This window comes from Uloborus diversus, chromosome 10, assembly GCF_026930045.1.
Source record: "Uloborus diversus isolate 005 chromosome 10, Udiv.v.3.1, whole genome shotgun sequence".
Taxonomy (NCBI): domain Eukaryota; kingdom Metazoa; phylum Arthropoda; class Arachnida; order Araneae; family Uloboridae; genus Uloborus; species Uloborus diversus.
The window spans coordinates 80,734,507-80,750,424 of NC_072740.1; the positions used below are offsets into that span (position 1 = coordinate 80,734,507).

The 15,918-nt window shown below is 29.8% G+C and overlaps 1 protein-coding gene across 1 annotated transcript in view; it reads right to left on the bottom strand.

Annotated features, from left to right (window-relative positions):
* Positions 1-4,548: 4,548 nt before the first annotated feature.
* Positions 4,549-15,918, bottom strand: part of LOC129231873 (phosphopentomutase-like) — a 76,241-nt gene continuing 64,871 nt past the window's right edge. The window contains exons 14-16 of the mRNA XM_054866263.1: positions 13,304-13,420; positions 7,891-8,024; positions 4,549-5,819 (exon numbers count right to left, since the gene is read on the bottom strand). Of these exons, the coding sequence (XP_054722238.1) occupies positions 5,702-5,819; positions 7,891-8,024; positions 13,304-13,420 (369 nt within the window). The 3' untranslated portion in view covers positions 4,549-5,701. The remainder of the gene's footprint in view (positions 5,820-7,890; positions 8,025-13,303; positions 13,421-15,918) is intronic.

A 15,918-nucleotide genomic window follows, 5' to 3' on the forward strand; every position in this document is an offset into this window, starting at 1 on the left:
TTCCTTCGAACATCCATTTATCATTTGAAAATACTAGCACTTTCAGCTCCTGTTGTCGTAAACTATGATACAGAAGCAAAGCAAATATTAAATTAGTTTTAGTTCAAAATAATCAGCATCTGACATGCATTCTTGCATGTCAGATGTTTGAATTTGAAAAAAAAAAAAAGGAAAAGAACTGAAAATGCAGAACTAAAATAAATTTGTTCTTAAATATGGGACATAAAATTTATAATAAAATAATGAAACTAAATAAATAACGAAATAAGTATACTATTGGGTTTGTACTATGTTATGTATTTTTAGCATTCAAAATACATTTTTGTTTCAGGCACGTCATTTATGGGGGTCAGTGGGGTCAATTTCTCCCCTCCCTGGCTTTGGAAAATTAATGCTTAACTATAGAAGTTTGTGCGATTTTTGTTGTTTTCTGATAAAATTTGCATTTAGTATACATCCTTCACTAGCCACCTCCGGGAGCGGGGGGGGGGGGTCAAAATGACGGGCCAGTGTTAATTTTAATCAAGCAATAAAAATGAATATTGTTTTAATGTCCAGTAAGTTACCGCCCTATAGCCAGGGCTAAGGCAGAAATACATGAAATACACCGCCAGCTCAGTCAATTCAAGCCGAGGACTACAATTTCGTGCTTATTAGCACTCATCAACCCGGCATGGGAGTGACTGAGATGGAGGCGGAAAAACTCTTAAGGAATTAACTCCTCGGCTGGAATTGACTGAACTGGCGGTGTATTTCATATATTGTTGGTTTGATGATTTTTACCTCCTTCTTATTCCAAAATTTTCGTCACAAAAGAAAAGGAAACATCCATGCATGGTAAACATAACATTTTTATCAAAGACAAAGATCAGTTACTAATGTTTCTCTGTGCATAAAAGGGTAGGCATGTAGTTTCTCTCAATCCTCACCATGCAACAAAAATATTCATTCGGAAATGGTTCACGAATTTGAGAGTGAGGGGGGAGCACCTGGCATCAAATGCCTGCATATATCTCTTTCTCCCCCCTACCTTTGATCAGGCGTACTAAGTACAATAACTTACAGTAGATCGGTATAATTGCGCACCCCGAAAAGAATAAGAGTCAGTCAAAAAAATTTTAAATGTTCAGAAATGTCACATTGCCATAAACACAGCACATAAAAATGATGAACAACTCCTCGATATCGATGATATATCAGAGTAGAAAATACCCATTAAAAAGAAAAAAAAATACATATTTGCTTGTGGCTCTATCCCCCAACTTTTAAAAATGTGAAGAAATAAAAACGTAATCTCGCATTTAAATTGATTTCCGATTTTTCTCCAAAAAATCGAGAACGTTTTGCCCATCCAGGTTTTGCCGCTTTCTTTCTTTTCTTTCTTTTTTCAAATACACTCTTTGCAAGGAAAGAAAATGAAATTTTATAAATTTTATAATCATGTTTACGATTTAGAATGAACAATAATCATATTAATGTACGAAAAAAGTAAGTTTCCGCGATTATTTTTGAAGTGGTCCGTTTTTGCGACTTTCTGTTATCTGTCGCTTTTATTTTGTACTAACATCTATAAAATATGTACAGTGTGCAAGTTTTTCATTTTTCGCTTCCTTATCTTCCTTTTAAGGTTTTAAAATTGCCTTTCTTTTTAAATACATCCTTTTCACTTGTAATCATACAAAAAATTGGGGAATAGGAAATTCGGCTTTTCCCGCACTTCTTGAACAGACGGTCGTTTACTTTAATTTTCAAGCTTCTTATTGACGGGCAAATAATATATAATTGCATCAGAATGTGCCAGTATCTATTTTTTTCAGTTTCGTTAAAACAGTAGGACTGAAGTCGGGGCAATAAAAAGAAAAGTCGATCATGAACGTCGCAACGGCAAAAGAGTCACTTATGAAAATTTAACTTTTAAACACGCAAACGCCGCGGCGTTCCTTCCAGAAATTAATGTAGTCAGTCAATGAAAAGCTCAGGATATGTTTGCTTCTTTTGCTTTTCAAAATTGAAACGTGCAGAAAACTATCGGTGCGGCATTGTAAAAATAAGAATCAGTGCACAATTAGAAGTGCTATACTAAAGAAAGAAAAAGTAGGAAAAAGAAGGAAAAAGTAGGAAAATAAGGAGAGAGCTCTAAAAAGTAGGAAAAATAGGAACTCTTCGGGGTCTGAATATGTATGAATAAATCTCACAGTAGCAAGAAGATATCCTTAAATGAAACCATAAAATAAGATACAACAAAAGTATTTTAGAAACTCAAAAAACATATTAATGAAAAGAGAATTTATGTTTAAAAAACACTTTTTAGATAAATAAAGTAAAATATCCCATTTTTAAATATTCAAATAAACTTTCAAGCTTGAAAAAATTTTCCAAATATTTTTTTAAGCATTATATATTTAAGTAGAATATATTATGAAACTAAGTAAGGTGGGGGCAGGAATAAGGAAAAAAAGTCCTTCAATAAGGGTACAGTAACAAAAAGAATGGTATCTCTTGTAACAAAAGAATCTATCGTTGAACAACTTAACAATTTGGAATTTTTTACCTACCTAATGTTTCATTGAGGTTCGAAAAAGTTATTTGAAATGATGTATAAGACAAGTTTACAGATATGTAACACATTTATTTTAAATTTAAAACTGCAGGGGTAAAAACATATTTTAAAATATGAGCCAAATGAAAGTTATAATAACAAGTTCAAATTGTATTTCTGAGGTATCATTTTTTCATTCATATGAAATTCTTAAGTGTTAGTTTTAATTTAGATATTTGGACAGGGTTCATACTCATTTTTAAAACTAAAAATTAAGGACTTTTTAAGGACTCTCTCTCAAAAAAAAAGGACTTATCGGGAAAATAACTAGATAGCTTTGCGTATACCATTTTAAAGTTTTCCGGGGGGGGGGGGGGCAAAGTATATGATACACATATTATATATATACACATGCACAAGTGCATCAGTTTCCAAAAAGCAGGGAGAGGCCCAATCAACTGGGATGTCCCATTATCAGTGAATAAAATTTTAAAATTTCACATCATAGTGATCCAAGAGGAAAATGGAGAACCCCCCCCCCCCCCAAGAAAAAAAGAGTTCTTAAAATCAAGCAGAAATGAGATGAGATCATGAGTGCCCTTTGAGTCCATGACATTCCAAAATTCAACAAAAAATGGCGAATTAACCAGTTTCAAACATAATACGAAAGTTTTTCCTTATTAATTAGGCTTGAAATGATTGGGTAGTAATTAATATGATAGATAGCACATATTGTTCTTAAAAAATAACATTTAATTCTCAAATTTCAGTCATAAAAAAAGATTAGGAAAATGGGGATAGCTGTAGAAAATTAGTTGCATATTAAAGCATTATCATTTAGCATACATGATTAGAATGAGAGGCAAATTGAAGGAAAATAACTAAAATCTTTTTTCTTCAAGATATTTAAACTAGTGTTTTGTTATTATTGCTTTTGATCTGTTATTGTTACTAAAATCCTATTTCGAACAAATTTGCTATATCATACTATTTCTCGCAAGTTTGTTTATTTCTATATAAATTTAAATTTTGAAAGAGAGAAAGCAATTTCTAACTCCTGAGTCCTTGAATAAAGCGGTTGATGGAGCCAGAGTTCAATCTTGGCTGTATCACTCAATAATATAAATATTTTATATATATATATATATATATATATATATATATATATATATATATATATATATATATATATATATATATATATATATATATATATTGGGAGAGGGGGTTTAACATTTCTTTTACAAAAAAACATTTGAAAATAAATAAATAAATAAATATATATATATATATATATAATTGATTATCCTTTTTCCTTGCAATGGAACTCATAGTTTGGTTTAAAAAACTTCATATTATTTCACGATTTAAAAAAAAAAAACTGAAGTTGCTTTATTTAATCTTTAAATTTCAAAAAATTTTACAGGCTGTAAAGCCTAACCAAAACCTTTAGAGATTCACCATAAATATATTGAAAGCTTTTTCAAATACATAAAAATAGTAACCATGACAAGTTTAAATACAATCAGAGACTGGGAGTTGGACCATATTTTTTTCGATAGTCTTTTGCATTTTTTCTAAAATAAATTTAAGAAATAAAAATATTATTGAAATAATGAAAAAAATAAACAGATATAAAGTAGCATATTGTAAAAAAACCTTCCAACATTTAAAAAGATTGAAATATTTGCAGGATGCAAAAAGATTGCAATCTCAAACAAGGCAAGCAATTTTCGGCGAAGCACGTGTTTAACGTGGTCGGCATGTCTCCAAAACATACGTTTTCGGCACATATCGCGGATTATAAAGATTTGAAGGGGTAAAAACGAAAAAAATAAGAAAAAGGGGACCAAACTTGATACAGTGGTTAAAATATTAAGGAAATTTTCAGAAAATTAAGGACTTTTTAAGGGTTTTTTAGGGACCTCAATTTTGCTTGATGAAATTAAGGGTTTCTTAAGGGTTTTTTAAGGAAGTACGAACCCTGTTGGACCAAAAGTGTTTAACATTTATTTAAAAAAAAACAGAGCATAAGTATGAATGGAAAAGACTTCGAAACATTTAAGCAGTTAAAACAGAAATTCAACAAAGAATGTTTGCATTGTAATGTAATATATTTTACAGTAATTGAATGCGAAAAATCTCAATGCTATTGAACATATTGCTTCCTAATAGAACTATTTGTAAACTTTATTTCATTGCATGTTAGTTTTTCTTCCAGCTCAAATTTTGTTTCCTTTATTAGACTTTAAGTCACAATTTGTATGGATGATTTTTTAAAAGAAACTTGTTTTCCTATTCACAAGTTTGATCCGAGAAAGTTTAAAGTATCAAGCACAACCACGAAGAGTCTTTTTTTTTTGTTGTAATTTTATAGGTTTGAACTTTCTAGCATTCTTTTGACTTACGGGGATACATTTCAGAATATCCTCTTAGGTCAATTCTAATAGCTCTAGATTTTTCCTTATTTTTGAATTTTACAAAGGCATATTTGTTTTAGACAGTTTACAAAAAATGGCCTTTTGTGGGCATAACTATACAAACTGAAAACTTTTTCCAGCATTTAGCTGCCAAGATGACATTGTGGGAAAAAAAAATTCTGATGCAAGAAACAATTGTAGCAGGAACTTCAAGCCCCTTTGCAGAGAATATTTAGTTCAAGTAAAGCACAGACTGAATAATTAATAAATAAAAAAGAGCTGCACAAAATTTAAGGTGCATAAAAAATTTTGAAATAGAAAAATACTTTTTCTAAACTAGCAATATGAACTCAGAAGTTTGCACTTTCAGTCACTTATAAAATTTCAGTTACGTAATAAAAATACAGAAATAAGTTGTTTTAATCGCTATATTATGTCTCTTAACGCACATCCAAAAAACATTTATACTGAAAGAAAGAATTTAAAATGAAAATGACTAGGATAAAAAAAACCTTTGTATATAATATGACTAGTTCTTTAAGTACACAATTGTTTTTTCAACTTATGAACTTAATTTAGAATTAAACAAATCAAAAAGGATTTTATCTTTTTCAGATACATCATTATTCAAAATATGTTTTAAGTGTGAATTTCATTTTTTTTTTATAAAAAGGAAAGCATATGAACTTAGGAGAAAAATAATAGTAAATATATTTTATGAATGCCACTTTCAGTTATTTAATCATTTTTTTGATGCTTCCTCAGGTCGTGAGAGTAAACTATGCTTCAGTGGCTGCATCCATTGTTGAACCATTAACTCCACCAACAAAGAAAGCATGTCACGGCATGACTGCCATTCACTGTAATGAAACAAATTAGTATATTCATATACATATAAATATACAGGGTGTGGGTAAAACTTTGAGAGGTGTTGAATAGAAGGATAATTAGCAAGAATGCTAATTATCCTTTCAAACGTGATGCTGACATGTTACATGCAGGCAAAACCAGAAACTGAAAGATGCAAAACAAGTCAAATTTATTACACAAAGACGATTTTATGACACATTTTAGCTTTAAAGAAAGGTGTAAAGCGCTTGTTAAAACTTGCGGCCTGCAACTGTAATACATGCATTGCAATGACGAACCATTTCAACAAATTCATCAATCTCTGCACCTTTGTTGCAAAGTTACCTAGTCCGTTACTTGTTGCTAGCCCACTCGATCCTCTTAGGTGGAGCAGACTATTCCTTGAATTAATACCAAGACGGGGGAAAAAAAATCTAATCTCATCTCGGCTCAAAATGATTTGAAAATGGATGTTCCCTTTCTGATTTTTTCATGACTCTGCCCTAAAGATAGCATGAGTTTCATATGTCTATGAAGGCGAGAACCAATGGGAATTTACATTTTGTATTCAAATGAATAGATTATTTCAGAAAGGGCATAAGTCACATGTTTTTAAAAATGAGTTAGCTGTGGTTTTACCATATTTGTATGTAAAGAAATCGACTAGTATAACTAGGAAGGCAATCCTTGTACAAAAAAACACTTTATTTAGGGGTCACATTTTTTGTTCAGTGCAGAAAGGGCATAAGTCCCGGACTTATGCCCTTTCTGCCTTAAATGCAAATAAAGGAACAGTAAGATGCAATGTGAATATATGGCAAGATCATAGAAGAACTTGATTTTTTGGCTTAATGAAATAAAAACAAATAACTCCTTTGATGTAGTATTATTATGGCAATTGTAGGTTCGTCAGTTAGGGGAGTTAGAGGGGATTCGAAGTCACGAAATGGGTAGAGATAAGGCAGAAAAGTATTGGAATGAAATTCACTAATTTCTTAGAGTTTTTATTATCACTTTAAGAACTGCAGGAAGAATTATTTCTAATTGCCAGATAAAATTTTCAAAATACCTACTTAAAAACAGTTCTTTTACTGAAATGGTAGTTCCGAAGAAGTGGTGGTAAAGCCATACACATAGATGGACTTATTCTCTCTCAGTCAATGTTTATCATCCTAAAAGTAGATCATTCTGACTCTTTATTCATGCTTTGGTTCGACTTATAGTTTTTTTTTTTTTAATCATTGGAGGTTCCAATAAATCTAAAGAAAATTCAGGATTCAATTAATCTTTAACATTAACTGGTTAGGTATAAAAATTTGTATGACAACTTTATTTTATTTTATTATTATTATTTTTTTTTTTTTTGTATTGGCTGACCACTAGTAAGGAGTATATGTTTGAAAAGATTTATTCAGTCCAGTATCTATCTCTCTACTAACAAAGACATATTGAAAACCATAATGTAATAATGTTATCAGCTAGTATTAAAGAATAAAATATTATTCTTGACAAATACCATCAGGTTTGTTACAAAATCCTTCACTTAATCGAGTTTTCAGATTTGAAAATAGATTTGAGCAAAAGTTTGTTTTATTTTATTTTATTTGCATGGAAAGTAAAAATTAAGAGAAGGTCCTTTTGTCAATAAAATATCAATACAAGAGCTATTTTAGGCAATAAACACCTTCATACAATACGGTTTGTTGCTGAACAGTATTTTTCTTTCCCTTCCCAAAAGAACAAGTATGGAATTAGACTGCTTACTAAAACAATTACTTTTGAAGTTTCAAAAAATATATTAAACTAAAATCGAACAAATATTTACAGTTAAATGCTACATGCACAACATAATGATCATTTGTTGTGAAAAATAACAGAAGACACTTGTAATTTAAAGAAAAAAGGTCTTACAATTTTAAAGTAATTTTAAACTTGATATTTGTTTTATTTTCAAAATAAAACAAATATCAAGTTTGTTTGAATGAAAATGATAAACCAGTGATGATGATAAACCATACAAGTGCATCATTTTCATAGAACGTATGTTTTGGTTTTCAAAGAAACAAACATGTTTTTATTTACCTTTCAGGACCATGATGAATAGCTTCAGTGTAGTACTTCACTTTTGGCTCAGTTCCACTTGTTCTAAGTGTTGCTTCAGCTCCATTGCCAAAGTAAAAAGTGATCATTTGTGTAGATGGGTCAGTTGGCAAAGTCTAACCAAAATTAATATAATGAATTATGTATAAATGTTATGGAAAATTGATGTAATTAATGCTTATTTAAATATATTCATTTACATAGAGGACCTAAGAATGTAACTACAGTAAACACCTGATTATTCGGGGAATAGAGTGGCACAGTAACTGCAGATAATCCGAATAATAGTTAAAAAACAATACTTGTGTATACAATAGGGTGGAGTGGAAAAATTTTCCTTTGAAATGCCTGGGGTCTCAAAAGTTGCCTTTTGGCATCAATAGATCACCCTTAAAACTTAAACCTCCAAGAATAATATCTTAAAGGTCCAAAGTCACCACAAAATGCAAAAAACGATTTTTAAAATGTTTGAGGGGGTACATGTTCACTCCAAGAAACATTAATATCTCATAAAAGTTTTACTTCAATAGAGTAATTTCTTTTAATTTCCAAAAAGTAGCAAAATAAACCAAAAATCAACCTGTTTTTTTTTCCCAATTTACAGGATCTTACAAAGCAAAAATAGGTTAAATGCACAAAATATAAATATTTGAGCACAAAATCTAAACTTTTTTACAAGTTAAATATTTAATTTCTTATTTAGATAATTTATTGTAAATTTATATAGGAATTATATTTTGGAAATAAAAACATAACATTGCGTTATCTCACTTTCCAAGAAATGGGTACTTCATAATGATTATTCATGAATATATATTCCTCAAGTACCTTAAAACAACTCAACAAACACCCAATATGAACAACAGTAGCTTTGGCATGAAATTCTGATTAAGTGTCGAACTTCGGCATTTTTGATCTAGACTCTAGTTTGCTCAAGATGAAACCATCACGTCTTTCTTCACCACAGATTCTGAAGCCTCTGTTACCAATCTGACGCAGAGTTACCTTGCTTGTCAGTGACATAGGTATTCATGAATGTCCCAAATGCAAACTGGTTCCTCCAAACTATTTTAACCTTGAAGTAATTGCTTAAAGAAAGACTTAAAGGCAGAGGTGGGTACTTTTTTCGTTAGTGGAGTCTCATATGGTGAATTCCAGCAATAACGGAAGGAGTTTTACAAAAAAAAAAAAATCAATGCATTTCTATCAGTGAGCATATCAAAACACATATTTTTTCAAAAACTAATGAATAGACTTTTATACACATCATAGTAAGTTGCTAAAAAAGACGAAGCCAAGAATTTTTTGTTAGTAACTTTTTTTTAAAATTCAAATTTAAAAGTCTGTAATGGAAGGACATTTTTGGGACATGATTTTCACGCTATCATGTTCTCCCCAAAAGTTCAGCCAAACTATAAAAGGAAAAATTCTATAAAAATTAGAGCACATACGGGAGTGTTCAATCATTACAACTTCACCTTTAGTTCTAAAAAATACTTATTTTAAGCATATGAATTATGTATTCGTTAAGACTAACGGAAGGACAAGAAGTCCAAAACAATAAAACTTGGTAAATTTCAACTTACAAACATTTATTCAGCTAATACAGCAGTCTGAAGCAACAATGTTACAATTCTGAACTCTTTAAATACTCAATAATTTTATCATAATCCATAGAATATTTATCTTCTTTCTCAGCAAACATGAAGATCATTCCCACATTATTACGCATTCTCTAACAAGGTACTTTTATTCCTTCATCTTCTACATGAAGTACCTGTGCAACATTTCTCTTTGTTAATTTCTTTCCCTTCCATCCCACTAGAAAAACTTGTACAAACGTTAATGAACCCTTTGGCATATTCTTATGATTTGGTGTTTTAGATTCATCTGTATCTTCATTTTCAACATTATTTATTGATTTTTAAAGTCAGTTTGTTGACTTTGAAGTGAAATATCAATCAATTTGGTGAAGTATTTACTATATTCAATAACATAACTTGTTACAGGATTCAAATAGCGCATATTTTGTGTGTCAGGATGAAAATGGATATTTTTGGGTCCTTTTTCGTTACTCTTTTTGAAAGTTGATCTATGAATTTACTGATCTCTTTGCAGTACATTTAACGGTTAAACCAATGCTTTCAACAGTTCTTTCCTGTGACTTGTGGCAACAAATCTGAAAGCAGTTTCAAAATATTGTATTGTTCCAATATAAATTTCAAGTTTTTTAGCAAATTTTTCTGTTTGAATCGGCTTGTCAAATCACAAACATGTCATACCAAAATGATTTTCACATGCTTAGGAGTTTTTAAGTGTAGTTTTCATGATTTTCAGCACATACAATAGAAGAAATAAAATTACAAAACAGTTTTTAAAAAAGTAAATAACAGTTTTTAAATAAAAGCATACAAAATTTGTGCAAATATTACTTATATATGCTTTAAATGTGGCTATTAACTTAAATAATAGTTTGTTTTGTACTAGAATTCTAAAATTTTACTCTGTACCAACTTAGTTAAATGTCCTTCTATTACCGTATTTTTTTGTCCTTCTGTTACCATTAAAAACCATATAAATGAAATCAATAGTGAAATTCTATCTATGCCTCCTTGACAAGAGACATAATTCTGCTTTGCAAAAAAAAAAAAAAACATTAGTTTCTAGTTAAATGAACTGAGATGTAATATTTTGGTAATGGAAGGACATCAAATTGTCACCTTAGTAATGGACGTATTTCATGGTTGAATATTTTTTTTTTTTTTTAAATTACTTACCAAAATGCTTAACTAGACGTTCAAAAGATAAAAATTAACCTAAATATTATATGCTGATAACAAGTTTATTGAAATTACAGTGTGTAACAAAAAAGATTTTTTGCTATTCTGAAGAGAATGGTATATGGCAAGTTATAGAATGTTAATTTTTAAAATTCAAATGTCATGTCCTCATTTTCCTGGAATTCACCATATGTTTCTATTTGCCAGTTAATGAGTTCAATGTAATCTTGACAGTTAAAGTTTAACTTGAGCACTTGAAACTGTGTAATTGGTGTAGCTGACTGTTCACTTAATTGGTCGCTTTTTGACAAAATCCTGCAGTAGCCCATTTACAAGTAGAGAAATTAATTAAATATTCTCTAAAAAATATGATATGAAACACAACAATGTTTCAGTCACTAAATATATTGAAGAAAAGTTTTGATTGTAAAATGATTTTCCAAAGTAAAAGAATTTGCAAACTTGTTCTAATAATGGTGTTAATCTATTAGTGAATAGAGAACTATTAAGTTTGAAACGAATAAAGAATCTGAAGTTTTTAATTCTTTTATAAGCTAGCAGTTTTCTAAACTATCTATGACCAGCAATAACTAATTAATTACTTAAATTAAGTTCCAAATAGATAAATGAATCTATTAAATAATTAAAATAAACTATTAAATTAGCCTACTTAATAATTAACATGATCACCAAAATTTTAGGAAAAGCAACAAATATTAAAAAAATCAAATTTGTAATTTACAACATGAAATTAAACTTTAAAATTTTACCAATCAAAATTTCCAAATTTCTATATTATATCACTATCCAAAACGTTCTTTATTAATTCTTTATACCAATTTTATTTTTAAAATCTTCATAAAATTAAGACACTGTCTCTTGAATCAACTTTGATTCAAATGAATTAAAATTTTCAAATGAGGGCAGCAAAATTAGAAATGTTCTAGTTCTTAACAATGCAATAAGAAGTGTAAGAAAAGTTAAAAATAATGCTAAACACAAAATTATTAGTGTTCAAACTTTAGAGTTAGATAGTAATGAAAACAAGAAAATTTAATAGAAGCAGATGCACTCGGATTTCGAAATGCATAAAAAATCAGGGCTGATGTGTACAAGTGTCAGAATGACTAAAAAAAACGATTAAGATGCGCAAATTTTACTTCTAATCAGTATATTTTGATAAGTATGTATGTTCCTGAACCCAAAACCAAGTCTATTTCCATGGCTTTTGGGCTTATTTCGCTGAAAATCATAACTTTCCCTGACTTTCCAGGCGTGCGGATACCCTGTTTAAAGTTGTCTTCTCACACCACGTTAAAAAAAAAATCAGCTCATCCAAAATAATGATATACAGGCGCCCCTATAATAACATGGTACTTCTACAACACAGTTTTGATATTACACGGTACGAAACTTGAATTTAATACTTCATGGTTTTGATATAACTCTAATGTTTAAAAAAGATGGAATTTCATTTTTGTTTAATACATTCTGTTAATGATTGATAACTCTAATAAGTTTTTATGAAACAAAGGTTATATCGAAACTTGGTTTCGATATAACACGGTATGTATCCCTTGATTTACACTATTTCTAAGTCTTGTATTTTCGATATAACACGGAACATGGTTTCGATATAACAAGATACATCTTAACCTGATTTGTTTCATGCACATACATAACTAGTATTAAAAATAAGTAAAATGTTATTTTTAAAAAAGTCTTGTATAACACGGTTTCGATACTACATGGAACGAATTAATCATGTTATATGAGGGACACCTGTATTTGCTTAACACTACTGTCACCAATCTATGAAAAAATAAGGATTTTTTTAAATAATATTTAATGGGCACAACACAAAACCTTACTATATATTACAAGCATCATGTGCTTACATTATTTTACAGCATTTCTGAAATTGAGCAGCAATATCTAAATATCTGATATTAGTTTTCTATATGACTTCTTATTTCCCAAACCGTTATTTTTCCTTTTGTCAAATAACTAACTTTCTGTTTAAAACGAAAAAAATAGAAAAGTGAAAGGAATAACAATAAAAACGGTATTCTTGGAATCATAAGATTGAAATTTGCAGAACTCTAGTAAGTGCAGAGATCAAAGCGACCAACTAAAAAAATTGTTAAATTATGCTCATATAATAATTAAACATTGTCTTTATGTGTTGCTTCTGAATACAGAGTAATATATTTTCTTATTGATCATTTAATTTTTTGCTGTCGGAATAAAGCAAGTTTAAACATGCTGCACCAGAAAAAAAAACGTGATAAAAATATTTTGGAAAAAAACGTAATCTTAACTTAAAACTGAAAATGATATAGAAGCAATTTATGTATAACTGCTCCTCTTTGTCTGATCAGCTCTTACTTTTATTTTTTATTTTTAACATTGATTAATGCTTAACTGGAAGCAATATCAGCCATGCATTTAGATTCAAATAAAAATTTCAATCTGATGTACCCCTCATCTATCATGGTCTTACTAATTTCTCAACCAAAGTTGCAATGCAAATTCTAGACTAAAATAAAGAAAAGAAACACTTTGTGTTATTCACTTTATTAAAAAAAAAAAAAAAAAAACAAGTCAATACTCACACTAAGCTTTGTAGGTGTCCTTGAGTCATAGCCAGTAGTCAAATCCCTGACATGGACAACTTCATACTTGAATGATATATCCTTTCTATCTCTTGGCAAATCTAAATGGTCAGGATACTGCAAAAAAAAAAAGTAAATTTAAAAAAAAATTCATATTATTCACATTTTAAAACAAGGATTAAATCTTATTAACTGGTTCATGGGTAGGAGTGACAAGAAAAAAAAATTTGGACACAATTTAAAAAAAAATGTAAGGTCATGTTTTGATACAAGAATAATAAAGGTCGAATAATCTCAAAAAATAAAGCAGTGATTACTTGTTTGTAGGTGACAAATTTGTTATAAGTTCATGTTATAAGGGCATCAACGAAACTTCAAAAGTAGAGAGTTGATGTGTAAAATTAACTATTAATAAGGTCATTTCAAAAGCAATTACTTTTCCACTTGTTGCAGATTAAGCATGCAAACTAATTATTTCAGCAAGAATTTCCAAACTAGCTTAAAAATATTTCCAAATTTGTAAAACTTGCAAGTTTTATCCAAATAATCTTTATGTAAACAAACTAAGAGTATGTGTGCATATGCTGGTGTGTGCATCAGTTGCTTCCTGGCTAGATGAAAAGGTCCTGAAACATGAAAGTTTGGCTACAGGTACCTTGAGTGACATCCTGATTCACTGCAAAGGGTTTTCTTAAAATTCTAATGTTATTTTTTTAAATACAAATTTTAAACAAAAAAAAAAATTAACTGTTCTTTTGATGCAAAGGAATTTCTAAATGTTATCAAACTAGGCAGTATAGAAAGCCTGTAAAAAAACAGCTCATTTAAAGTTTTTTCCATTGTACCGAGCAAGCTTGAAGTGCCTAAATCAACTAGAAATGGAATTATGAGCATTATTTTAGTGAAACTTAAGTTTTTTAAAGGTTTAGCTTATTTTTTTTCATCATCTGAAATCGTGAAAAAATAAGAATGAAAAAAATTAAACAATGTGAACTATTTTCACTTGAACAAAAGTTGTTTGCTCTTATTTTGTCCGTCAGTCGTATTGGTAATATATCTTCAGTGAAAATTAAAAATAAGCATGCCTAATTTGCGCTTTTATTATTTTATTTTCAAAACAAAGGGGTTTATGTTGAAAATATATTTTATGAAGTGCAACTTATTTTCCCGGTAATTTTCCCCTACGGGGAGGGGGGGGGAAGGGGCACTAGTCAGGAAATTAAACTAAGTCATTGTACGTTATACCCGATTAAATGATAACACTAAATATACAGAATTCTTACTTTTTAATCCAATTCTGATTAAGAAAGTTTTTTTTGTTAATCAGATTTAGCTGTAGTATGGTTCATAGGTAAATTAAACTTTTTTTTTCAAGGAACATGCAGGAACTTTTCAAGGATAAAATGAGCATTTTCAAAGAATAGTTGGGCTATTTGGAAGCATGAACTTTTTTACAATAATAAAATAATAAGTGTATGTTGGTTCAGTTTAAGTTCATATAAAATTTCAGCATCAGACAAAACCTTTTACATTGCTGTGGGAAGGTAAAGGGAAATATCTGCAGGAACGAGTTTTTTGAGATATTTGAAGAAACCTGATTTAGATTCCAAAAATACTAACGATGGTGCTTTATTTTTAGCACAAACAAAATAAACAAGCTTGTACAATAAGACTGAAGCACAATATATGACAAAATGAAAAAAAAAGAGAAAAGTTTGCAGATATGTACTGCTCTTTACCTTCCCATGACTGTAAAGCACACTATGAAAGCTTCAAAATCAATCCTTAATTGTGTGCAGTAAGGATCAGATTGACTATCACTGATTTAAAATCTTTATATATTAATAGGCAAGCCGTTTTCTTTCGGCACCATTCCTCTTCTGTTTGTGAACCGATTTCGTTCATTCTTTTTTTGTTTAGTAGCTATTGCCGAGTTTTAGTGTCATCAATAAAAGTTTTTGAAATCGAACGCTATTTAACGGAGATATTAATAAAAAACGCATTTTCGTCCTAAATGGCTCTTTCTACGCGAACGGATGGTCCAATTTTTTCGAGTTGGAAAGGTCTTTAAAAAATACTCCTTACGAAGAAATTGTCAGGGCGCCCAAGGTCCAATAACCTAAATCCACTAGAAAAAAAGTTATAAGCGTTTTTTAGTTAGCGGAACTCAAAAATTTTAATTTTATCCCTTTTCCATTGTTGAAATTCATTGTTGGAAGCATGAAACATTAACTTTTAATTAAATTCATTTTTTGAACCGCTTTTTCTACACGAAAAATGCATTTTAGTGCTTCGAGTTTGGTATGATTGGAAAGATTGTGAAAAATACTTCAAAAAACATCCCCCCCCCCCCCGTTTACGGCTCAAAAATGGAAATTCGCTACGCTGACTAGAAAATGAGCTACAAGCAATTATAAGTTAGCGAAAATTCATTGTTATTTGCTTTTTCACGTGACATAGTTAGCGTGAAGAAATTGCTGGATAATATTGTGGTGTTGCCATTTCTCGCTTGACTGTAAAGAAATGAAATACTTGCATTTGTTTTTATTATTGAGGCTTTTTGAGTAACAACGGGCATTTAAAATATTTTCATTTTGATTATGTTTTTGCAATTT